The sequence below is a fragment of the Bufo gargarizans genome, chromosome 9 (genome assembly GCF_014858855.1).
Source record: "Bufo gargarizans isolate SCDJY-AF-19 chromosome 9, ASM1485885v1, whole genome shotgun sequence".
NCBI lineage: Eukaryota > Metazoa > Chordata > Amphibia > Anura > Bufonidae > Bufo > Bufo gargarizans.
The window spans coordinates 175655225-175682066 of record NC_058088.1 but is presented as its reverse complement, the minus strand read 5'-3'; the positions used below and the strand labels follow the sequence as shown (position 1 = coordinate 175682066).

At 42.9% G+C, this 26842-nt stretch overlaps 1 protein-coding gene across 1 annotated transcript in view; it reads left to right on the top strand.

Moving 5' to 3' along the window:
• LOC122919451 (extracellular matrix protein 2-like) overlaps positions 1-26842 on the top strand; it is a 52357-nt gene that overhangs the window by 8618 nt on the left and 16897 nt on the right. The window contains 5 exon segments of the mRNA XM_044268494.1: positions 275-673; positions 1548-1835; positions 17998-18113; positions 20414-20546; positions 25346-25503. Coding sequence (XP_044124429.1) covers positions 275-673; positions 1548-1835; positions 17998-18113; positions 20414-20546; positions 25346-25503 — 1094 coding nt within the window.

Here is a 26842-nt window from a genome sequence, read left to right as displayed (position 1 = left end):
TATGTATGTTGACTTATTGGATACAACTGCACAGAAGAAATGGCTACTGAACCAAATGTACATGCCCATATGGGGATCACTTTAGTGAAACTATGGGGGTTCCTAGTGTTGGTAGAATTTGGTGAGTCTATTCAGTGTGTGCCATTGTAATTACTAAGGCAGTCATTTATGGTTATTAGTGTGTCTCCCGTAAATCTCATGACTATTGCTACAGCCGTCATTGTGCCTAAATATATCACCTATATCACTGTAATCTAGATGTTGTACCTTGCAGAAACTACACAAGTTCCACTTGAGTCAGCAGCGACGCTTAACCAAGGAAAAATAATAGCGCAAAAAAACAAGGACGTTAAAAAGAACACAAAGCAGATGAAGGTCAAAGGGGAAACTGCAAGGATAACATCCAGACCAGCTCTGGGACTCAACACAACAAAGAATATTAACACAACATCCATAAAGCCATTGAAATCAAAGAAAACACCAGCAATGAACAGACCGCTTGATGTTACCCAGTGGAAATCTCCTGCAAAAAAGGAAATAAATAATAAAAAACAAGAAACCAATGTCCACAAGAAAGGAGTGATGCTCGTTAAGCCAAAGAAAGAGGAAAACAAGGAGAAAAAATCAGATGTCGAAGGCTTGAAGACCCCTCAGAAGAAACAGCCAACAGAAGGTTAGATGGGAAGTGGCCAATGGTCATGTGATATTTTGGTAGTGGTTCTCGACCTATAGTTCTTAAGCCGTTGCAGAACTAATTCCCAGAAAGCCCTGACAGCTACATGTTGTGAGTTGTAGTCTTAGAATAGTTGGGAAGTCACAGGTTGAGGACCACTGTATGATGGAATGATATAAGTACCAATTTCCTAAGAAAAGACAAACTTTCATCTGGACGTTGGCCAGTTTAATCTAATGTGTATTGGCACCTAAGGGTTGTCCAGCGGGACAAAGTGTTTGATATAAGAGGCAGGTTTGATGCATTCTGAAGCAGATGGGCGGGCTGGAGGGAGGCGCTGGGCGGCGGCATCTTGAGAAGGTAGACCGATCCTCTAGGTGCTAATGACGCCCCCATAGCACCTAGAGGGTCATTTACATATCAATATAAGTTCTTTTTTTAGGTAAACGGCTGCCCCAAAAGCTATTATAGCAGGATAGTTTGGCAGAGCAGACACTAGCGGATCGCTAGTGTCTGACACCTAATTATGTGAAATCAAAGTGGTAGACACCCTTTAAACAGCAAATACCTTACGAACTGACTCCAGTGATCGGCCATGCAGATTCTAGACCTTCTATTTCTTTCTTTTCTCTCTTCCTGGAGAGAGTCCTACCTAATTTCCTTCTAACTTCCTACAGGGGAAGAGTCAGGATTGTTAACCCCGACTAATCCATACACAGTTATACTGGGAACACAATAAAACATAAACATTGATGTAGCTATATGACATGAATCCTATAGTGCCCCTTACGACAATGCGCAATATTCTGAAGATGTATGCATAATATACTATAATAATTATTATAATCACATCTTTCTATTTTTATATCCTCAGAAAAAACAAAAAGCAAAGCATTAAAAAAGGGGACGCCACAAATCTCTAGCACAAAGAAACCAAAGACTCAACATATGGAAACTAATAGCAAACCTGAGGATATAGGGTTCTTGTCACCAACCCCAACCATGCCCAATGGACCCTCATTCATTCTTCCAACACCACATCACATCCCCTCTCTACCTAGCGGCTGTCTCCTGTCTGAATCTGCCATCGCCTGTGCCAACACAAAGATGACCTACTTACCTCTCATGACTGACCTAGGATTGAAGACACTTTACTTGGCCGGTAAGAGAAATATCAGTTTCATGATACGTAGATAGACAGTAGTAGATATTATGCTATAAAATTATTTTTCAGGCTTGAGCTCCAGAGGGATTATGTGTAACAAAAGATGTAAAAGTGTAAATTTCAGAACCTATTACCTAGACTGGAGAATGACTGGAAAGAGTGTCCTTGGAGAAACCGGGAAGTCTCTACTTTACACAGATAGCCCATTCATTTCAATGACATCTTTGTAATGCTTCAGTTCTCCTGTGGTGAAGCTGCATGGGATTTGAAAATTTGCTACCAGGTCCCCCCGCAGATTACAATTGAGAACTGGGGGTTCCAGGAGGAGGACAACCTAAGATCATCTTGTTATTAGGAGTCCCTTGTAACCAAATAAGGTGTCCAAAGTGGACAACTCCTGACATGGAGGCCAGTATCAGGACAGTATCAGGATAAAAGCAGACTGAAAGGAGCAGGAACAAGGGGTCTGGGGTCTGTATTACTCTAGGGGTTTCTATCTGGGTCATTTATTTAGGGTGTATTTATAAGTTTAGAAGAGTCTAGTAGGTCTTTATTGCCTTAGGGTAGCCTGGGCCTGTATTTATTTAGGGGGTCTAGTATGGGGTCTGTATTAGTTTAGGTATCCTGGGTCTGTTTTTATTTAGGGGTCTAGTCTGGGGTCTGTATTAGTTCAGGGATCCTGGGTCTGTTTTTATTTAGGGGGTCTAGTCTGGGGTCTGTATTAGTTCAGGGTTCCTGGGTCTGTACTTACTTAAAGGGCTTCTGTCACCCCACTAAAGTGATATTTTTTTTTTGGGCTAGTTACATTCGTTATAGTGCGATATATGAGAATATAATGTTGTTACTTACTTTCATTCGGCCATTTCTTGAGAAAACGAAGTTTTATAATATGCAAATCCGGTCTCTACCAGCAAGTAGGGCTTCTACTTGCTGGTAGCCGCCGCAAAAAAACCGCCCCCTCATCGTGTTGATTGACAGGGCCAGCCGTGATCTCCTCCTCCGGCCGGCCCTGTCAGTATTTAAAAAATCGCGCGCCTGTGGTTATTCGGCGCAGGCGCTCTGAGATGAGGAGACTTGTCTCCTCAGAACTCCCTCAGTGCGCCTGCGCCGATGACGTCTTCTCTTTCGGTGATGTCATCGGCGCAGGCGCACTGAGGGAGTTCTGAGGAGACGAGCCTCCTCATCTCAGAGCGCCTGCGCCGAATGAACAGAGGCGCGCGATTTTTGAAATACTGACAGGGCCGGCCGGAGGAGGAGATCACGGCTGGCCCTGTCAATCAACACGACGAGGGGGCGTTTTTTTGCGGCGGCTACAAGCAAGTAGACGCCCTACTTGCTGGTAGAGACCGGATTTGCATATAATAAAACTTTGTTTTCTTAAGAAACGGCCGCATAAAAGTAAGTAACACCATTATATTCTAATTATATACTATAACGAATGTAACTAGCCAAAAAAAAAAAAACACTTTAGTGGGGTGACAGGAGCCCTTTAAGTGTCTAGTGTGGAGTCTGTATTAGTTGAGAGAGCCAAGGCCTGTAGTTATTTAGGGGGGTCTAGTCTGGGGTCTGTATTAGTTTAGGGAGCCTAGGTCTATATTTATTTAGGGGATCTAGTCAGGGGTCTATATGAATTTAGGGAGCCTAGGTCTGTAGTTATTTAGGGGGTCTGGTCTGGGGTCTGTTTTAGTCGGCGATCCTGAGTCTGTGGTTATTTAGGGGGTCTAGGGTGGGGTCTGTAATATTTTAGGGAGTCTAAGTCTTTAGTTATTTAGGGGTATAGTTTTGGGTCTGTATTAGTCAGGCATCCTGGGTCTGTATTTAGGGCAGTGTTTCCCAACCAGTGTGCCTCCAGCTGTTGCAAAACTACAACTCCCAGCATGCCTGGACAGCCTTTGTAGTTTTGCAACAGCTGGAGGTACACTGGTTGGGAAACACTGATTTAGGGGGTATAGTTTGGGGTCTGTATTAGTCAGGCATCCTGGGTCTGTATTTCTTTAGACGGTCTAGTTTTGGGTCTATATTAGTTTAGGGAGCTTATGTCTGTATTTATTTAGGGGGACTTGTCTGGCATCTGTATTATTTCAGGAAACCTAGTTCTATATTTATTTTGGGGCTCTAGTCAGGGATCTACAGGTCCTTCTAAAAAAATTTGCATATTGTGATAAAGTTCATTATTTTCTGTAATGTACTGATAAACATTAGACTTTCATATATTTTAGATTCATTACACACCAACGGAAGTAGTTCAAGCCTTTTATTGTTTTAATATTGATGATTTTGGCATACAGCTCATGAAAACCCAAATTTCCTATCTAAAAAAATTAGCATATTTCATCCGACCAATAAAAGAAAAGTGTTTTTAATACAAAAAAAGTCAACCTTCAAATAATTATGTTCAGTTCTGCACTCAATACTTGGTCGGGAATCCTTTTGCAGAAATGACTGCTTCAATGCGGCGTGGCATGGAGGCAATCAGCCTGTGGCACTGCTGAGGTGTTATGGAGGCCCAGGATGCTTCGATAGCGGCCTTAAGCTCATCCAGAGTGTTGGGTCTTGCGTCTCTCAACTTTCTCTTCCCAATATCCAACAGATTCTCTATGGGGTTCAGGTCAGGAGAGTTGGCAGGCCAATTGAGCCCAGTAATACCATGGTCAGTAAACCATTTACCAGTGGTGTTGGCACTGTGAGCAGGTGCCAGGTCGTGCTGAAAAATGAAATCTTCATCTCCATAAAGCTTTTCAGCAGATGGAAGCATGAAGTGCTCCAAAATCTCCTGATAGCTAGCTGCATTGACCCTGCCCTTGATAAAACACAGTGGACCAACACCCGCAGCTGACATGGCACCCCAGACCATCACTGACTGTGGGTACTTGACACTGGACTTCAGGAATTTTGGCATTTCCCTCTCCCCAGTCTTCCTCCAGACTCTGGCACCTTGATTTCCGAATGACATGCAACAGTCCAGTGCTGCTTCTCTGTAGCCCAGGTCAGGCGCTTCTGCCGCTGTTTCTGGGGAATGCGGCACCTGTAGCCCATTTCCTGCACACGCCTGTACACGGTGGCTCTGGATGTTTCTACTCCAGACTCAGTCCACTGCTTCCGCAGGTCCCCCAAGGTCTGGAATCGGTCCTTCTCCACAATCTTCCTCAGGGTCCGGTCACCTCTTCTCGTTGTGCAGCGTTTTCTGCCACACTTTTTCCTTCCCACAGACTTCCCACTGAGGTGCCTTGATACAGCACTCTGGGAACAGCCTATTCGTTCAGAAATTTCTTTCTGTGTCTTACCCTCTTGCTTGAGGGGGTCAATGATGGCCTTCTGGACAGCAGTCAGGTCGGCAGTCTTACCCATGATTGCGGTTTTGAGTAATGAACCAGGCTGGGAGTTTTTAAAAGCCTCAGGAATCTTTTGCAGGTGTTTAGAGTTAATTAGTTGATTCAGATGATTAGGTTAATAGCTCGTTTAGAGAACCTTTTCATGATATGCTAATTTTTAGAGATAGGAATTTGGGGTTTTCATGAGCTGTATGCCAAAATCATCAATATTAAAACAATAAAAGGCTTGAACTACTTCATTTGGTGTGTAATGAATCTAAAATATATGAAAGTCTAATGTTTATCAGTACATTACAGAAAATAATGAACTTTATCACAATATGCTAATTTTTTTTGGAAGGACCTGTATATGAATTTAGGGAGCCTAGGTCTGTAGTTATTTAGGGGGTCTGGTCTGGGGTCTGTATTAGTCGGCGATCCTGAGTCTGTGGTTATTTAGGGGGTCTAGGGTGGGGTCTGTAATATTTTAGGGAGTCTAAGTCTTTAGTTATTTGGGGGTATAGTTTTGGGTCTGTATTAGTCAGGCATCCTGGGTCTTTATTTATTTAGACGGTCTAGTTTTGGGTCTATATTAGTTTAGGGAGCTTGTGTCTGTATTTATTTAGGGGGTCTTGTCTGGCATATGTATTATTATTTAGACGGTCTAGTTTTGGGTCTATATTAGTTTAGGGAGCTTGTGTCTGTATTTATTTAGGGGGTCTTGTCTGGCATATGTATTATTTCAGGAAACCTAGTTCTATATTTTTTAGGGGCTCTAGTCAGGGGCCAATATGAATTTAGGGAGCCTAGGTCTGTAGTTATTTAGGGGGTCTACCCTGGGGTCTGTATTAGTTTAGGGAGCTTGCATCTGTATTAATATAGGGGGTTAGATGTATGGTCTGTATTTAGGGGTCTTGGTCTGTATTGGTTTAGAGGTGTAAAGTCTATATAAATTTTTGGGTGTGATAAAGGGGATTATACGCACTACTTGTGATTCTAAGGCCCTAGGTTGGGGACATGCCCTACCTAAATCGGAAGACTGCTTTATAAATGAGTTCCGTTGTATGATACATCTTCTGACCACGTGCAATACAGTGGTTAAAGTCCACATCCCTACTTTTCCTTATGCCATATAAAAAATGTAATAATTACTATTATTAATTAATATGACACTTGTATAACACTGTAGTAAGGTATGATTTACAGCAGCAGTCGCTGCACACATTTCTCTCCCAATAAATGCATTTCTAAAATTGTTTGGAAGAAATTCGTCTGTCTAATGAGTTCTAAATGTTTTGCAGAACATTGTAAAACGTAGGGAGAATTGCTGAAGCTTTAGCATCTTGGTGGGTTATGCTTTTCATATGTGCCATTAAAGGGGGTGTTCCAGTTTCAGTTTTTCTTTGTATATTGTTATACAGTTTGCCAATACACTTTCAGTATCAATTGATCATTGTTTTCAAGATCTATGCTTGCTGTCATTCCATAGGAATCTTCACTCACGCACTTACTTCTAGGGGATACAAATCTGTCCTGGTCATGTGATGGACACACAGGTGCACGGTACAGGAACAGTACAGTTATCAGAGATGTGTCAGTACTGTACCTGCAGAGAGCCCCTCAGGAGCCGATCCAGAGGATGGGAATGGTAGTGGCCCCGATGAGATGTTGTGTCACAGTTTACTCCATCAGGCCATTGCTCTCTGATTATTGGTGCAGTAGAAAGGTAGTTTAAAGAATCAGGCCAGAAGTAAATGTATCACGGTCTCTCTTTACTTAGTACAAAATTTAACTTGCAGCACACCCAGCAGTAATAAACACAAAGTGCAGTTTCTCTGGCACCAGATGAGGAGGTATGGTGGGCGGTTGCAACAGGTTGGCATTAGCCAGCACTTGTGGATACATGTGTCTACTGTAATGCAGGCTTGATGTTAGTCTGACCTAGAGATGGTTTAGGTAGGTGGTGGTGTCTGAGCTGTAGTCCCTCACCTTGCAGCAGTGTCTATAAAGCTGTATTTCACTGATCACTCTGCGGTCTGGTCATACTAATGCTGGAATGCTGGTGCCATCCACAGATCCCCTTACAGTGCCATCCACAGATCCCCCCTCCCCTGGTGCTGGTGCCATCCACAGATCCCCTTACAGTGCCATCCACAGATCCCCCCTCCCCTAAACAGTGCCATCACGGCACTGTTTAGGGGAGGGGGGATCTGTGGATGGCACTGTTTAGGGGGGATCTGTGGATGGCACTGTTTAGGGGGGATCTGTGGATGGCACTGTTTAGGGGGGATCTGTGGATGGCACTGTTTAGGGGGGATCTGTGGATGGCACTGTTTAGGGGGGATCTGTGGATGGCACTGTTTAGGGGGGATCTGTGGATGGCACTGTTTAGGGGGGAGATCTGTGGATGGTTCCCTGTATTTAATGCAGACTGTGTGTGTATATAATGCACACACTCTGCATTAAATACAGGGAGTCAGAGTCAGACTCCCATCAATCTGAATCACCCTCTTGCAGATGTGTGTATATAATGTAGAGTGTGTGCATTATATACACATACACTCTGCATTATAGCTGCATTTCCCACCCTAGTCTTATACTCGAGTCACTAATTTTTCCCATTTTTTGGGGGTAAAATTAGGGGCCTCGGCTTATACTCGGGTCGGCTTATACTCGAGTATATACGGTACCTAAGATTGGGGTGGGGCCAGCCCACACCTAACCTCCTACAAGGCTTGTGCCATCTATACATAGTTATGCTTGGAGCACATTACATATCAATATATTACATAACAAAGATGCTAGATTATACTTTTAGGTCAGGGAGAGGATCCAATGCCTCCTTCAATGCAAACTTTGAAATATTCTGTTCTGCCTACATTTTTATGCACACTACTAGCAGAAGGACCCGGCTTCGCACGGGTATATTTCATCTATTTCATTTAATGTTTGTGTATGTCATTAAAAGATATCTACAGTATCCACTATAACAGTGACATCTACAGTACCCTGCCCCTTCAACAGTGACCTCAACAGTGGCATGCCCCCTTAACAGTAACATCCACAGCACCCTCCCCTTTAACAGTGACCTCCACAGCAGCTGCCCCTTTATTAGTGACCTCCACTGTACCCTGTCTTGTTAACAGTGATTTTCACAATAACCCACCCCCTTAACAGTGACCTCTACAGAGCTCTGTTCCCTTAAAATGTGACCTCCACAACACCCCGCCCCCTTAACAGTGACCTCTACAGCACCCCGTCCCTTAACACTGACCTCCATAGCGGACCATCCCCTTAACTGTGACCTTCACAGTTCCCTGTCCCCTTAACAGAGACCTCCACAGCGCCCGCAACTTTAACAGTGACCTTCAAAGCATCCCACCCTCTTATCAGTGACCTCCACAGCAGCCCGACCCCTTTAACAGTGACCTCAACAACATCCTGCCGCCTTAACAGTGACCTCCACAGCAGCTTTCCCCTTTAACAGTGACCTCCACAGCGGCCATCCCTTCATTAGTGACCTCCACAGTACCCCATCTCCTTAACAGTGACTTCCACAACACCCCGTCCCCTTAACAGTGGCCTCTACAGCAATCTGCCCCTTAACACTGACCTCATAGTGGACCGTCCCCTTAACTGTGACCTGCACAGCTGCCTGCCCCTAGGGTGGCCAGAGATCCGGTTTTAGGCCGGACAGTCCGGCTTTCAGACTCCCTGTCCTCTGTCCGGCGTAGGGCCTGGACGGACACAGGGATGTCCTTTTGAACAGCTCACTCTCAGACAGCAGCACTGTGCTGTCTGAGCATGAGCTGCAGGGAGAAAGTCACCATCCCTCCCACCCCTGCAGCTGACAGAAGTTGATTTTTACCTTCATTTTTTCAACCCCTGTCTGCTGCAGAGTGGGAGGGGGCATGGCCTAACCAGATTGGGGGCGTGGCTGTGAGCCTATATTGGCTGATAAGGGACATGTGACCATGTGTAGGTCATGTGATGTTCCATATTTGCATTTTTTGGGAATATCTCAGGAATGGTATGTGCTAGAGAGTTGTGACCCCCAACAAGATTTATTTCCAGGTAGCAAGGATGTGTATACCAAGTTTTATTGAAATCGATGGTTGTGTTTTTGAGTGATCGCGGAACATACATACATACATACATATATACATCCTTCTTTATATACAGTATATAGATAATAACTTCACATATATACATCTACACATCTATCATTTACTAGATGCACTGTCACAATTGGCTGTGATAAAATAACTTGAAATGCCCAGGCCACAATAGAAACAGATGGTATGCTTGGCACAGGTTGGCAGCACTGGTTGTGTTATTGGGTGGAGGTGTTATTACCCAGCTGGTTAGATGTGAAATCGATGCTGTGGAATCATGGAGCCATGCTGTCTACCATACTCTTGTCATATTAAGGGGGCGTCGGTAATATTTATGCCTCTGTAAGGTAGAAGCGAGGCAGAAGCTTTCCTATGAAATCAGCCTCCTCACAAAAAGGAGCAAAGATACATCACACGTCACAGCAGATAAGTACTCAACCTACCTACCTACACAAGGTGTAAAGCATCAGCCATGACTGCGCTGGAGTCAAGCTGGCTTTAGCTATATAGGCTGTGGTCAAAAAAAGATAAAAAAAGGAGACATTTTAGCAAACCACATGGTCTGTTCCAGATGTACATCTGGAGCTTCGATGAATCAACTTTCTCCTGTAACTAAAACATATTTCTCAACATGACGAATGACATAAGCACAGAGAGGATATGGAATCACCCATTACCCTCCACTAGGTCAAAGCAGATTTTGATTTATTGTTCCTATGGCTTGCTAGATTTTATTATTTATTTTTTTGCTTCAATGTTCTTTTTTTCTTCAAGTCATTTTCTGTACACAGCTCCCATACAGATCCTTTGTGTCTCCATGGTTATGGACCTTGATCCTGCAGTCATGTTTGACTCCACACCTCTGCCCGTCTTCTTGATAACAGTAGAAAAGGGGACAGATGGAGGAGAATAACATATGACTGAAAGGTCAGAGTCAGTAGGTTTTGTTTGTAGTCTGTAACCCTGACAATACAGTGCCCGGGTTTGAGGTGACCCCAATGCTTCGCTGGATCTCCTGGACGCCGTTGAGGTGTCTCCAGAGGTGGCTGCTCTCTGGAAGGGATGGTAAAGCGTGGTGCACCCCAATATGAAATAAGTCCAGAGAGTCAGGGTCTGCAGTAAACCAGTGTGCCCCAGTGTCTTTACTGGGGGAACTCAAGTGCAAAACAATGCAGTCAAGGCACTGGGCTGGAGTTTTCAGTCTCCTCCCTGGCAGAAGAATGGTTCATGCTGAGGAAAGGCCTGAGCTAGCTGTCCCTCTCTCACTCAGAAGGCTGGTACCCTGGACAAAGGCTGGTGATCCAGGATCTGTGGCAGAGTATTGTCATCTCAGGGTCTTCAGGGATCTTGTTACTATGCAGTCTGGCACTTTTCTTCAAAACAGTGATCCATAACTGTAGAACACTAGGGGCTCTGACTGCTCTCCTTATATACAGTTTATAGGTGAACCAGAACATTATAGTGGGAGGGGTAGAGTGGAGAAACTCAGCACAAATAAATACAATGTTACAATTATCGTCTGCCATAGACTTGCATTAAAGCTTCAATAGGAATGGTAAGCAGTTTTCCAGACAAAAACATGTCTTCAGAAATAATAACATAGCTAAACCAGACATTCAAAAGGTCAGTCTGTCTGTTTTTGGTGGTAAACAAGTCTGGCTTTTCCCCTCCAAAACATGCTCTTCCTTAACCTTTATGGTAATTGAGGAAAATTATTAGTTTTTCACTATTAGCTAGAAAGTCCCAAAAATCTCTCAGTATTCATTAACTCTTTCCCACAGTGCCATGCAAATACAGTGCAAATGAACAGGATATATATATATGCCTGATGAAGGGTCTGGTGATGTCTCGAAAGCTCGCTATGTAACATCATAACCTGCAATACTCTTATTTTGTTTCTCTTAATGAGAGCACTAAACAACAGAAATAAAATGCAGTTACACAATATTAAACATTATAAGTCAGTGCAAGTTAACCATTTAAAGTGAAATAAAGTAAGGAGTTGATGACTTTGTATATGGGAAACAGGGGCAAATGTCCACAAATATTTAGACTTAGACGCACTGTTTAGAGACCCTGCTCCAGGGCAGTGCAACAACACTTACGTCAGTCAGGAAGCTGTATCTCCAAAACGGGGGTTTATCCAAGGTTTTATATCTTAGATATATCTAAACATGGACAAACCCCTTTAAGTGGTATCCTATGACTTCCAACCCATAAAGTGGAATCTCATTGGTTGCTAGGGGCAACTAAGCCAGTTTTTCCTTTACACCAGTTTTGATAAATCTCCCACTATGTCCTCACCTTAACTATCATATACAATGCACTGTAGTAGGTTGACCTTTGGTAGGGGCTCAGTTTTAGGGCTCATGCACACAAACGTATTTTCTTTCTGTGTCCGTTCTGGGGTTTTTTCGGACCGTATACAGAACCATTCATTTCAATGGGTACGCAAAAAAAAAACAATGGAAGTTACTCCGTGTGCATTCTGTTTCCGTATGTCTGTATTTCCGTTCCACAAAAAAATAGAACATATCCTATTATTGTCCGCATTACGGACAAGGATAGTACTGTTCTATTAGGGGCCGGCTGTTCTGTTCCACAAAATACGGAATGCGCACAGACGTCATCCATATTTTTTGCGGATTCCTTTTCCGCAAAATACATATGGTCGTGTGCATGAGGCCTTACAGGGGTTTTCTTTGACATAGATTTTAATGACCTATACTCAGGACAGGTTTTAATTGTGAAATTTGTAGGGGTCTGACAACTGATACCCCCACTGATCTGCTGAGGATAGGTTATTAATAGTGTTGAGCGAATCGAAATCCACGGAGTGAACTTCGATCCGAATTTCAGGATAGATTTCATTCACTGCAAAGCCGGATTTCCTTGTGCTTCTTGGTAGCCAATCGATTTAACCTGAAATAGTGTAAAAAAACAAAAAATAAAATCATACTTACCTGATCCATTTGCTCACGATGGGCCGGCCACCGACAGGCAGTGATGGACATCATCTCAGGCTGTGCAATTTCGCACCAGATCTTCAAGCAAGATGGCGGGTAAGTTAGATTTTGTTTTTGATTTTACACTGTTATTTATATCCTGATGCTGAGATCATGTATGATTGCTGGCATCTGAGGGGTACAATGATGGGGAGCGGCGCAATCGCCATCTCCTGTCATTGCACCCACTACTGACCAAAAAAATTTGGGTAAAATTTCGGTGAAGCAGCTGAATCTAATTTTCCAAGAATTCGCTCATCTCTAGTTATTAATATCTAATGTTGGATTTACACGGCTCAACTTTTGGGCTGATTATCGGGAACAAATGTTACAACGAGCTCTCATTCCTAATGGTAGGCCCATGTAAATGTGCTGCCGAGTACCTGATGAACTAGCAAAATGCTCCTTCTTCAGGTGAAATGATCTTTCGTGCAGCAGATTAAATTATTGTTTCTGGGCAACACATTGATGTGTGAACAGCACCCTGCTGAGCAGAAGCAATGAATCTGTACGAGGACGAGCAATGGCTTTGTCCATCGCTCATCCCCATACAGAGGAGGTGATTGCTGCGTGTAAATGCAGCTCTTCACCTCCACTGATGAGAAGGCAGCTATCTGGAAGGAACGGTTCCTTTCCAATAATTACCTGCCATTGTAAATCCAGTGTAAGTCCTAGAAATAAGTTTTGTTGAAGTCTTTGGGAAAAAAATGAAGGTCTTCTTCTCCTTGCCATAAACTGCTACTATCGAATGTCCACATAGTACAACCACATTATGTCCTAAGAGTACTTTCATGTTCTGGCCAACTAAAACCACCATGTAGAAGCCAAATAATGCCATGGAGAGCCAATGTTCTCCTCCACTCACATAATTCACAGTTGTGGCACTCTATCTCCCACCCCCTACTCTCCTACTCAAGACCATACAAACCTAGAAAGGTGCAGTCCAAATGTTTGTTTGACCAACAGCGATTACTTCTGACTTCCCCATACACGTGCACACCTCAGCTACAGTACCCAGGTAATTGTACTCCGTCTTCTCCACCTTCTGTCTAAAGATGGTCTTAGAAGTACTAGTAGTAGCAAACTCTTTGCTCATATAGGGTATTGGGATTTTTGAATGATTGTGGCCAAATTGCGGAAAATGTGTTTTGAAAGCAGGGTACAATCCTTTTATGTCCCACACTCAGTGAGTGTTGGTGTCCTATATTGTACATTTTTCAGAAAGAAGGAGGGTAGAAGGGATAAATAGGTCATGTAGAGGTCTTCTCTTGGCTGCACGCTGTGTGCATAAAGCTCACTATGTTCTTCATGGCTGTGCACATTTCTTTTCATGAACACGGTGCAAATGAGACGAAAACCTGGAGGGCCTATGTTTTATTTTTATTGCCTTTGACATACTTTTAGATCACCACCGATGATTGGTTGGGAGAAAGCCAACAATTTAAAAAAAATGGGCTAACAACCTTTTGTTTCAAATAGAAAGAATATAGCTGCACAATCCATCAGAACAAACAATACATAAAAGCTCAGTCCTGCTCGGACAATGGCTGCAGATCACACTGCCTTCCAAGGACAAATTACTGAAAGGCCTTGGGGCGGTCGGGGCATGGTTGGAATTGTATTTTTTCAGTCACTGAAGATTCATAGGTTGGAGACATCAAAATGTTCCTACAGCATCAGGGAGCAATTTTATTAGTAGCACTATATTTTGAGATTGCTATGTATTCAATTGTTTTGTCCTTTTGGGACTATCACTGTCTGTCTGTCTTTCATATAGACAGTATCTGATTGGTGAGGGTTGAGTGATGATCAGTTCACTGAAAGGACAGTGGAGCTTTTGTGAGCACCATGTCCTCTTTGTTGCTTCCATAGGCACATCAGCTCTGTTCAATTCAGTTGGATGAGCAGCATTATCAGGTACAGCCCCTTATACCGAAAAGTCAAATAAAAACTATAGGAATGTGCTCCATGGATCCTGATGTCCTAATGGGCGGACTTCCCCCAATCAAAAATTCAATGTTAGGGGCCTTTTACATGTCAATTATAGGCCTTATGAATGTACCTAGGACCCATGTAAACTGGATCTTAAGAAGTGGCATACTTACCATGCATGCCACTGCTATGGTTCCTGGGGACTGAACTCCTTCTCCCTGTCCTCGACAAAAAAAACTAAAAAACTCAGCACTTCCCTGCAAACACCACTACCTGGAGCTCAGTTCAAATACATTTTTACAGCAGCCATTAAGTTCAGTGTTAACTGTATAAAATTCCTATTACCTGAGTTCCTGCTGGTGGTGGCTTCAGGAAAATGTTTTGAACTAGGAGAAGGAGTTGATGGGAAGCTGGAGACATTGTGGAAAATGATGTTAAGGTGAGGCAGAGCGTGATTTTTTAATTTAGTAAAGGAAAATCATAACTTTGTTGGAAAACTGTGGAGAAGGTGGGGGGTGGGGGCCTTACTACATTCTATGGGGCCCAGCTGTGCATGCCCCTGATGCTTAGTTCTTTAGATCCACTTCCATAAATGTCTCCAAGGTCAAAGATATGGGCATCTAGTATGAAGCACTGAAGATTATATAGGCATTTACACAAAATTGATGTTTTTGAATCATTCATAAATGGACTGGCACGCATAGAAACGTGAAACTATTCTGGATCTCTTGCTTCTATCTCTGAGTCAACAAAAATTTGATTGAAGCCAGTTGTTGCTTATATGTGTCCATCACCCATGTGGTCACCACCTGCAGCCCAGATATTTATGGAGGAGTTTTGTTTTTTATAGAACTGTAGCTGAGTCCAGGCTATTTGCATTTATTTTTTAGACTTTTGTATTGCCTTACATTTTTTATTGCTTATCTTCTTAACAAGGTGACAGAAGATTTCAGGTCAGAACATTGATTGTAACAGTTTATAGGGACGTTTGACTTTGACAGGATCTCCCTAGGTCGGCAGGTTTTTCTTTTTCTCCTCTTTTTGGAAGCCACTTAATACGGAAAACCTGTGTATTTAGCATTTTGTGAATTGTTTTGATGGCTTCAAAGTCTTTTATGAGAGAAGCCAAGAAGGTTTTATTTGTCCCAATAATTCTCATGTGACTTCTACGGTCTATCTCTTCATCTCCAAGGTTTACTTTCATGTGCATCCAAAAGTATGTCCTCCTGTATCTTCCTCAAGGTCAAAGGAAATTGTACCCTTTCAGTTCTTTTCAGTAAAGCTTTAGATGGCCCATCCTGCTTCTATGGAGAAAATGTTAAACTAGAAGGAAAAGAGGTGCCAAGAAAGTTCCCTGTCAGATCCCCCACATAATACTAATGCTCGAGCACCAGAGCTAGGTGTGCCACCTCTGCTGTAGGTTCCATTAATTAGTGTGTAATGCCCTGTAGCAAGGGTACTTTGGACTTTGTGGACATCTGCCCTTGCTATTATTGCAAAGTCATCAACTCACTACTTTAGTGCACTAGGAAGGGTTATTTTTCACTGTGATTTATGCTGTTGCATACATTTATACAGTTTTTTATTGTTAAACGTGATTAATTTTATTGTTGAATTTTATATGTTTATTGTAATATATCCTGCTCATTTGTACTGTTATTGCATTACGGGGGTCATTTATTAAGACCAGTGTTTTAGACGCGGGTCTTAATAAGGCCCTGCGCTGGCGGTGGATCCGTAGAAGTTATGTAGAGGCTCCAGCCTCTACATAACTTCGGTGGATCCACCGCGGCTTCCAAATCTACGTCAGCTCTCTTGCTGACATAGATTTAGACCATTTTAAATGCCTAAAACTGGCGTAGAAATTCATAATTGAGATGGGCCTGCCGGCCTGTCCCCTTTCCCCGGCCATGCTATGTCCACATTTTTAGACCTGGCATGAGTGGGGAAAAGTCGCAGATTGCGCGGCAAAGAACCTTGGATCCACACTCTGCACCAGAAATAGGCTTAATATAGACTGTATTTCTGTTAGTAAATAACCCCCTATATCTGCACTGCTCTGTGGAAAGGGTTAATACACAGCCACCTAATACTCAGAGACTTTGGAACTTTTCATCTATGTACTGAGATGTTACTATAAGGGACTATGCAATGTTTTGGAGGGAAATAACCAGACACACTGATCTTTTGATTGTCTGGTTTAGCACTGTTGTTTAAGTTTGAAGACTTGTTTATGTCTGGAAACACTGCTTTACCATAAACATACATTCCCATAGACTTGTACTGAAACTCTACATAAGTCTATGACAGACTGAAATTGCAACACCCTTCCTAATAGAAGGTTCTACTGTAGTTCAGTTAGAAACTGTATATAAGGAGAGAAGTTAGAGCCCCTAGTTGTCTGCAGATAGGGACCAGTGCTTAGTAGGACAGACTCTGCCAGACTGCAACAGTGACCAGAAGAAGACCCTTGGCCACCAACCCTTTGACCAGAGGGCCAGGTGGACGAATAAGCCATAGATCCAGGGCTACTAGCCTTTTGGCAGAGGATACCAGGCTTGTAAGAGAGGGACAGCTAGCTTAGGCCGTTCCTCAGCACGTGACAGTGTCTTGCCTGTATTGTTTTGCACTTGAGTTTCTCCAGTAAAGAGGCACACTGGTTTACTGCAGACCCTGACTCTCTGGACTAATTTCCCATTGGGGTGCACTGTGCCTTACCATCCCCTTTCGGAGAGCAGCAACACATGGTGACATCCAAGTGTCCTGTGGGAACCAGCAGAGCTTTGAGACCACCCCAAACCCAGCCACTGCAAGTGGATAACAGCACTTGCAGCACATCCCGAGTCCTGGGACATTCTACCCAACCAAGGGCCAACAACAGCTGAGGACTTTGCATGTTCTCTTCATGTCTGAGGGAGCTTTTGGTGTTCAAAAACATACTCTTAGGTTAATTGGCTTTCCTCTAATATTAGCCTCAAGAACATGGCAATACACATGTGCTTGAACCCTCAATATAATGCAATACAGAAGATATTTCAGTTCATGAGTTAACACCATGTCCCATTTTTGAACCATGGATTCCTTATCTGACTTTTCTTTCATTCTCTGGATCTTGGCTTTGTATAAGCATCAAGGACTACCAGAGTACCAATAGAAGTGTGCGGCTGAGTTGGCGGTACCACACCACAGTTACTGCTGGCTGCTGAGTCACATTTGTACTTGCTTTGGTTTAAGGTTGTTCAGCTTGGAGGTGTGGAACCCACAGCTGAAGCTGCACATGTAATAGCAACCATATAGTACTTCCAAAACTGTAAGAAGCCCAAATAACATGTCCCTAGGCCCCTCTGGTGATGGTTTCAGGAGCGCTTCTTCAAATGCTCAACTACAAAGGACTGCAATCAAAGCAATCAGTAAAGGATCTAATAAGCCAACATCTGTTTTGCATTATGTGATCCCAAAGGATATTTGATATAAAAATGCAGCCAGGGCTAGCCTTAGGTTGGTTGATTCCCTGTGCAATATGGTCAATTGACCCCCCTTATACTATACCATATAGTGCCCAAATTATACAGCCATACAGTGCCCATATGACTCTACTGCACAGTTGCTTTAGTACCACCCTCGTCTAAATTTCATTAGGTATATAAGCGCTAGTGGTGAGATCGGGGAACAGATTCTAGGTGCTCAGGTCATCAAGGCTAGTTGCATTCCCTTTAAAGTCACCCCTGAATACAGGACGGTTATGGCATAAATCCAGGTAAAACAAAATTGTTTTATTTTCATGTTTTTCTTCCAGAGAACGAGATTTCCAAGCTTCCCGCTAGGGCCTTTGCCGGCCTCCCAAACTTAGAGTGGTTGGACCTAAGTAAGAACAAACTGGGTGACTCAGGCTTATCATATGATGTCTTCAAGGTAAGGCTCTCAGAGACGTGGATTTACATATTCTAGATCCTGTCCTGTCCACATATTCAAGCCCTACTCATTAGGACAGGGGTGCACAACCTTTTCTGGTTGGGGGCCACATGTTCAGCCTGAACCAATTCCAAGGGCCAAAAATGGTATTACCAACTGAACTACTGTATTCATGGCATATTGAACATACAGTATATACCATAAATGTCTATTTACACTTCTAGTACTCCCATCTAATGGGAAAATACATGAAAGATGGTTGAGGGCCGCACAGAATGGTATCGAGGGCCGCATGTGGCCCCCGGGCCGCAGGTTGTGCACCCCTGCATTAGGATGTAAAGGACAGGCTGATGTGCTGATGTGCTGCATAGATGGCCTCCACTGCAAGGATAAAACGCATCATACACAACCATGCTCTCCTGAAGGTTCTGTATGACAACTGAATACTATATTTAAGGAAACTACAACTTTGATGGGCATTGCAATACTTAAAAAGGAGCTGTACCTCTCCTGACATGTCTCATTTAGTAACTACTTGCATTCCCCATGTAATAACAATTCTGGAGCATCTATTCTTACAACTCTATATTGTGCCATTCCTCTATAATTGCTACTTGAAGTTTATGAATGAAATGCTTATTCTAAGAAAAAAACAAGATATGGGTTTCACCCTTTTTTAAGTAAGAGGCAGGGGTAAGCTTACCTCTGTTCATGAGCTTGCCCCATAGGCATCCTTTTGACTACCCCTTATTATCCCTTCTGGAGAGCAGCAACACGTGGTGACACCTCAAAAGTGTCCGGGGACCCAGCGTAGCTTTAGGACCACCCCAAACCCGGCCACTATAAATGTATAATAGCACTTTTGAATTGCAGCACATCCTGAGTCCTGGGACATTCTACCCAACCAAGGGCCAACAACAGCTAAGGACTTTGCATGTTCTCCTTATGTCCGAGGGAGTTTTTGGTGGTCAAAAACATACTCTTAGGTTAATTGGCTTCCTCTAATATTAGCCTCAAGAACATGACAATACCATGTGCATGAACCCTCAATATTATGCTATACAGAAGATATTTCAGTTCATGAGTTAAAGCCATGTCCCATTTGGACCATGGATTCCTTATCTGACTTTTCTTTTACTCTCTTGATCAGCGTAAGCTTACCTCTCTATGTTCATGAGCTTGCCCCATAGGCATTCTTTTGACACCACTTCATGTAACACCTATCCACAGGATAGTTGATAAATGTATGAGCACAGGGGGTGTCCCCCACAAAACTTTAGAAAAGGGGTTGCAAGTCCCACCTTACTCCTAACCTAGGTACTCTGCCTTTTCCCTCAGTCCTATAAATCAGACTATAAATGGAGCGACAGCACACATTCTTGACTGCAGCTCCAATCATACTTCACTTCGTCATGTGGCAGGGAGGAACGGGAAACTTGGGCCCTTGTTGTAAAGATCGTGGAGGTCCTAGCAGTGGGATCACCAGTGGTCATGCATATGTGACGATCCTGTGGTGAAGAGGGAGAGTCTCCCTACGTTGGAAAAATGACCTAAGTCAAGGTGCTTTCAAGCATGACCTTTACTTAAAAGTTCTCCACCTACATTTATTTTGAAGAACTGGGTTATACTTGAGTCATGTCTACTAGTATGGTTTCTATAAGTACACTACCTAAAATCCATAGTCTTTATGGACTGTTTAGGGTACTATGAAGGTCTGCCAACCAATCTTTCTCAGATCACTTGGACCTACAGATCAAGGGCAAGAAAGGGGCAAGGAGGCCTAGCAGTACTCAAACCATACTATCTAAATATTTTATTGGCTTACATTTGGGTGGAGAACCTCATGTCATACCTAAGGTGCATTCACACGACCATATTTTGGTCTGCATTTGATGCACATTTTTTGCGTATAGGATGCAGATCCATTCATTTCAATAGCTCTGCAAAAAAAAAATGCGGACAGCACACCGCTCGCTGATCCGTATAACCGTTCCGTAGCCCCGCAAAAAAGAACATGTCCTATTCTTGCCCGTTTTGCAGATGTTGTTATAATTGAGCCACAAAAAAAACGATGCAACACGGATGTCACAAGGGCGTCAACCATATTTTTTGCGGATCCATGTTAGGCAGATTGCCAAATACATATGGTCATGTGAATGCACCCATATCTAGAGATAATTAAAATGGCTTCTCATAAAAATTATAAGTGCCTTCTGATTCTTCACTGTGACATGTTTTAGACTTGTATTGACTAAATCATTGTCATTAAACAGTAGAAATAATCAAGCCTTGTATTTTAGAATTTAACCAAACTGAAGAGGCTTAATTTGGATGGTAACCATCTGACTGTACTACCACAACTCCCAACATCTCTCCAGGAACTGAAAGTCAATGACAATAAGCTGCTAGAACTAAACCATCACAGCTTTCGTGGTAAGAACGAAATGTGGATAGGGATTACTTGATCTTCTCGTACATGAGGAAAGGGCTTAAAGGGATATTACGGAAGGTACAAGTTATCCCTTATCCACGGGATAGGGGATAACTAACAGATCGGTGGGGGTCCTAGGGCTGGGACCCCCACTGATCATGGCAATGGGGGCTCCGTACCCCCTGCAGTTCCCTGAAATAAATGGAGCGACTAATAGGGCATAAGCTCCATTCATTTATAGTATATGGGAGTTCCAGAGATAGCACAGCACTTGGCTATCTCCGCAACTCCCTTGAATCGAGTGGCCACGCACATGTGCGACCGGCCGCTCCTGTAAATTTAGGGGAGCAGCAAGGGACCTGCAGGGGATACGGGGCCCCCAATCTCGTGATCAGTAGGGGTCCCAGTGTTAGGACCCTCACCGATCTGATAGTTATCCTCAATCCTGTTTATAGGGGATAACTTGTACCTACCAGAATACCCCTTTAAAGAGGTTTTCCTACAAAAAAATATATTTCAGTTTTAAAACCAGCACCTGGATCTGAATACTTTTGTAATTGCATGTAATTAAAATTGTACAATAACCACTGAATTATTCAATAAAATATACTTGTATAGCGCCACCTGCTGTTTTTTCTTTTCTTATTTCTCTGTCCACTTTACTGGAGTGGACGCACATGCTCAGTTCCATCCTTCAACTGCCTTCTGAGCTGTGATAGGGAGAGAGCTACAGCAGAAAGGACACACCCTCTGAGCTAAAGCAAAAAGGACACACACTCTTAGCTGCTGCAGAAAGGACATACCCCCTAAGCAGCTAGCTTGATAGAAATTTAGTATAGCAATTGGAACAATAAATGTGGAGATCTCTGGATCCATGTGAGGTGCAGGGCTGGTTCTAGCTTTGTTAGAAAGAGGTTGTCATGTACTATATGATGTCTGATTTTCATTTTATACATTAATCATGGTATAACCTCTTTAAGATTTAAGTAATACCCTGTGCGTCATTATCCCATACTTGACTACGAGATTCAAGGCTGTTTGTGATAGATAACTGCAGGGTGGGACTGGTCAACCAAAGCACCAGAGGTTCCTCTGGGGGACCCAACCTCTGACAATAATGAAAAATAATAATAAAAATGGCCCTTAAGGTTCTAAGTACACAGAGGATGGGCCCTCAGAATCATTTCCTATAGTGGGCCCAAAGGGCTTCTGTCCAATGCTGGATAACTGAGAAGCATACTGGGCATTTATCTGACTAATGGTAAAGTCAAGATTTCAAGTGGGAACCTTCAAAGGTCATGATACCCATCAGTGTTCGAGAAGGTGACCTTGAGCTTACCAAAGTGCATGATTGTGAGGTCCTACCATGCCGCTACACAGGATATGTGTTTCCCACATATCAATTAAGACTGTTATCATTTTTCCTCAGGTTCATGGAGGAAAAACTTTTTGGGAATATGCAAGGCAAAAATCTCAAAGATAGTCTCTTTGTGTTATTGAAAACAAAAAGTTCTAGAACTTATCAAGCATGCATTGTTAACTTTAGAAGAAGTTGTGTTTTCTTAGGACCTCATAGGCACTGTTAAAACTTGATCTCATTACTACGTCAAGGTCGGCCTACGTACTGTACCTTAGGACCCCTGGTAATAAGATGGGCCAGTCTATCCTTGATGCCAAATTGAATCATTAGAACCCTTATTTTAAATTGTTTTACATGAAGTCCTCAAAAACTACTAATGTACTCTGATAAATTCAATCCTGAATGCTGATCTCAGGGGCATTGACTTCCGCAGGTTTCATATTGGCCTTTCACACATATCATGTTGGGTATATCCAAAGATATTATGCCCTGATATGGTCCAAATAAATGAGTGTGATTGTTCCATTACCATCTTTAGTCAATTGACATTCAAATGTTATGAGAGGGTCCCATTTTAAACTTTAAATGAGACATTTCTACTGAGGAAAGGGCTTAAAGGGATATTCCGGAAGGTTAGTTAGTTATCTGTTAGTTATCCCCATGTGGGGACACCATAGAGTCCTCCACTCCACCGGATTCATTGTGTCTCGCTACCTCCGCCAGCAGTACATGTACTCATCAGTGAACTTTTGGATGGAGTAAACATTTCATTAAGTCTATTAGAACTATTTTCTTATTTTTACCCATTTTCAATCTGAAGTAAAATGTCCTATTCTTGTTTTAGAATTTGTTATTTTTTAAACTTTCCGTAACCATTATCTGTCCTAGTCACTGCTGTGATTGTGCAATATTGTTTTGAGGTTTGCAGCACATGTGTTAGATATCATGGGGATTTATCATGTGTTCATGTGACACCGTGTGCTTCTCAAGTTCCAGATTTTCTTGAAGATGCTCCAGGATAGGGTTTACTGTTGCTTTTACACTATGCAGATCCTATGATGAAATACGCTGTGTAAACAGAAAACATTACAGCGTACTGTATAGTTGAGATTGTAATACCTCCTCGTATTGTTCTAACATATGCTACATGTCTTCTGAAACCACTCCTGAGGCAGGACCAGCGATGACTTGTGTGGGGCTGTCTAACCGATGAACGGACGCAATGGTCAAGATTTACCGTATTACCAAAGCAGATTTTTCACAATATCTTAAAGACCTAGTTCTGTGATGTCTAGGGAACCAGGACCCCCTTTTTTTTGTAAATTTAGGGTGTTTCGGGTCTAAACTCCACTAGCCTCTAGAATTAAAGGGATTGTGTCAAGACATGTATAATCATTGGAGATCCACTGTAACCTCCGACGATCACTAGATTGAAGAGACAAAGGTGGAAGAACAGCACCCTGTCCCTTTTTCTGCTGTCTGTCCATTGACTATAATGGGCCAACCATGCGGTCTTCAATGAAGTAAAGTGACGTTATCTTAAAGACCTGGTTCCACTGATGTCCAGGAAACCAGGACGCCTTTTTCCTGTAAGTTTTTAGGCTCTAAACTCTACTAGCCTCTAGAATTAAAGGGGATGTGACAAGACAGACACTGACATTGCCATGTATAATCATTTGAGATCCACTGTAATCCTCAACAATCACTAGATCGAAGAGACAAAGGTGGAAGAACAGCACTGTGTCCCTTTGTCTGCTGTCTCTGTCCATTGACTATAATAGGCCAACCATACGGTCTTCAAATGAAGTGAAGTGACCAGAGGCAAAGTTGCACAATGTCCTCTTAGTGGACTTCTTTCTACCGATCGGTGGTGGTCACAACATTAGGATCTGCTTAGACATTGGTGGCACATCCTTGCAATATGCCATCAATGTCTATGGTGAGACAAACCCCTTTGAAGTGCATTGGTTATCTTGTGATTGATTCTCTGGGTAGTGTTGGTAGAACCTAGAGTGAAAAAACCTAATGGCGCAAGTATTAGTCAATAGCTATAGGTTAACATGTAGACATCATGATTAATCAGACCATTGCAATGCTAAAGAATATAGCAAAAATGTAGCAGACATGCTAGTCAGAGTAAAAAAAAAGAAGTGTAGTAGCCAAAAACACAGTGCACAGGGGGACACAAACTATAAGACAAAGTCAAACTAGTCGATGTTAGAAATCCAGACATATAGAGAAGGGTCAAATAATCAAAGGCATGAGAACATGGTGGCCAAGAGCTATGGATGCTGCTGGACCATGAATGGGGTGATTCTATAAATGCAGTAACCTTTAGTGGTCGTTTTTACCCCATTGTAATCTTTATACACTCCTCAATATTGAAATAACAAGAAGGACAAGCCATAAGGTTTTGTAAATTCAGAAAATGTCATGCACCTAGCTCCAATCTGTGCCATATAGGGGGTTATAAAAGCCGGATTCAAGGTTTTTTTAGCCACATGAAACCTAAAAAATCTGATCAAGTCGTGTGGGATGATTATGCGATGCCTACTGTTCGTCAACGTTCCAATTATCACCACTTGTCGCAAACTGAGAAGGACAGGATCCTTGAACTGAGAGACCATGGTTTATTACTCCGGAAGATCGCTATGCACCTAGGCCGAGATTACAGAGCTGTTCAAAGTTATGTTTTCTGGTGGTTGGAAGAACAATGAATGACAGCAGACGGTGCAGAGAGGTGAACCTCTGCACGGATGGATTGTCTGATTAGAACAATGGCACGTAGTGATCTATTCTGTACTGCAGGTGACATTGGACTTCACATCCCAAGCCTAGGGTGGCAAACAGTGTCTACACAAACCATCAGAACACCTCTGCACGACATTGGGCTACAAGCCAGACATGCAGATACAGGTGTTCCATTGAACGTGCTACCATCGTCTGTAGCATTTCATTCCCATTGAGCAGATCTGGGACATCATTGGTCAGTAACTGCAAAGGGAGCTGCCAGCAGCTGATCTTGATGATTTACATGCCCAGGTGCATTCAATCTGGCAGAACATTGCTCAGGCAACCATTATTATCCTAAGGTTTGTAAGTGCACTGAATAAACTTAGATGTTTTGAATATTTTGCTTCCACTTATGAGTCATTTGCATGTCATTAAGATGTCTATTGATCCTGTGATTTCCATAATTCCACAAATGTTCCTTCTTGGTGTTGCAATTTCAATGTTGAGGAGTGTAAAACCCTAGTAGTCCTGTATGGCCCATTCAGCGTCCATCCATGTATCAGTAATGAGTTATACAAAGAGACCTGTAAACAGGTCTTAATATAATTACATGCAAATCATTGAATTAGAGACAAAAAATACAAAAACGTATTACAATTTTATTTTTCTAAATTTTCTGGTGTGATAATCTGTTTGTTCTTTCTCTAGGTTTGGGTAACTTGCTAAATCTGGAAATGGAGGGCAATGGGTTTCATGATGGAAACATTTCCCCTTTGACTTTTCAGCCGTTAAAGAAGCTGATATATTTACGCCTTAACCACAATCACTTCCGTGCGGTACCATCAGGACTCCCGGCCTCCATTCAGGTACTGAAAGCTTACTTTTCAGAGATCTGAGCAAACATTGCAAAGGTTATACAGTAAAATCTCATGCTTTTCTTTCCATGAACTTATGTCTTAGGCTTCCAGAGATACAGAAACCCAAATACATGGAAAGGCTAGCTACTTCCTTCCTCATTGAGGCTGCCAGTGAATTATAGTTCCAGCTTTTACTTCTCAATGATAGAGTTCAATATAGAGTGGTCACAAATTGGGATATTGATCATCTCTGTGCCTTAAGCTACTAGCTCTATTAACCAAAGTAAATGGAGAAGCTAGCTACTTCCTTATTTACTAAGAACACCACTATACTGCGCAACCCAACTGTTTCTGTATCTCCAGTAGAGCTCAATGGTAAAGTGACCAAGCAGGAAACTGGGGGTGGGGTGCTAGTGATCAAATTGTTGTACCATAAATGTTAATTATGGAAAACGCTCTCCTCTCTTGCACTGGATTGGTGATAAATGTTAGATTGGTGCCAGTCTCACAGATGGGACCCCCAACAATTACTAAAACCTGGCTAAAGACCTTTGCCCTCTCACCAATACAAGCACGGAGAGGAGGTATTTGCATGGATTGATGGTCATGCTGTCACGGCTGAGGATGGGGAAAACCCTCAGCCGTGCGATGCCAGAAGATGTCCGGTCGCTACTCGGCAACAGAATTAGGGAGCAGGTCACCTCCTATTGCGTCCCTAACACTGACCCTGTCTCCTGTCCATATGAGCCGACCCTGATGGTAGGAGGGCTCATACTCTGGAACGTAATAGTCCCTACAAGCCCTCAGGATGGCCCTGAACTAAGGAGCAGGATAAGACGACCTGTTCCTCCTCGGCACGGAGGAACAGGAGTCTGCACTGGCCAAGCAGCATGGAGATGGGGAACATAAACAGATCTATGGATATGACAGGTGAACGCAACAGTTCCACACTAACCTGCCACAGCCTTGCTGACTGGAACCCGTGCTCAGAAAACGCTGTCCACACAAACATAAGACAAACAGCACACACATAAGAACACTCAGGAACCAGGACATCCATAGCTGCACTAAAAACCCAAAGACATAGGACATCAACAAAACATCAAGGTAATGGATTTATGACCGGAAGGGTGGCCCTTACTAGAAGGATGGTTACAGGATACCAGGAGGACGACTCCAGCAACATGCCTGGAGTACCCCACCAGAGAACTGATCTGGACTGAGACTTTATAGCCCATGTAGCCACACCCCACAGTCAGACACACCCAGTGACTCACACACACACTGGGAAGGGAGTTAACCCTTCCAGCACCAGGGAAGGGAAACACCAACTTAAAGGGAAAGTGTC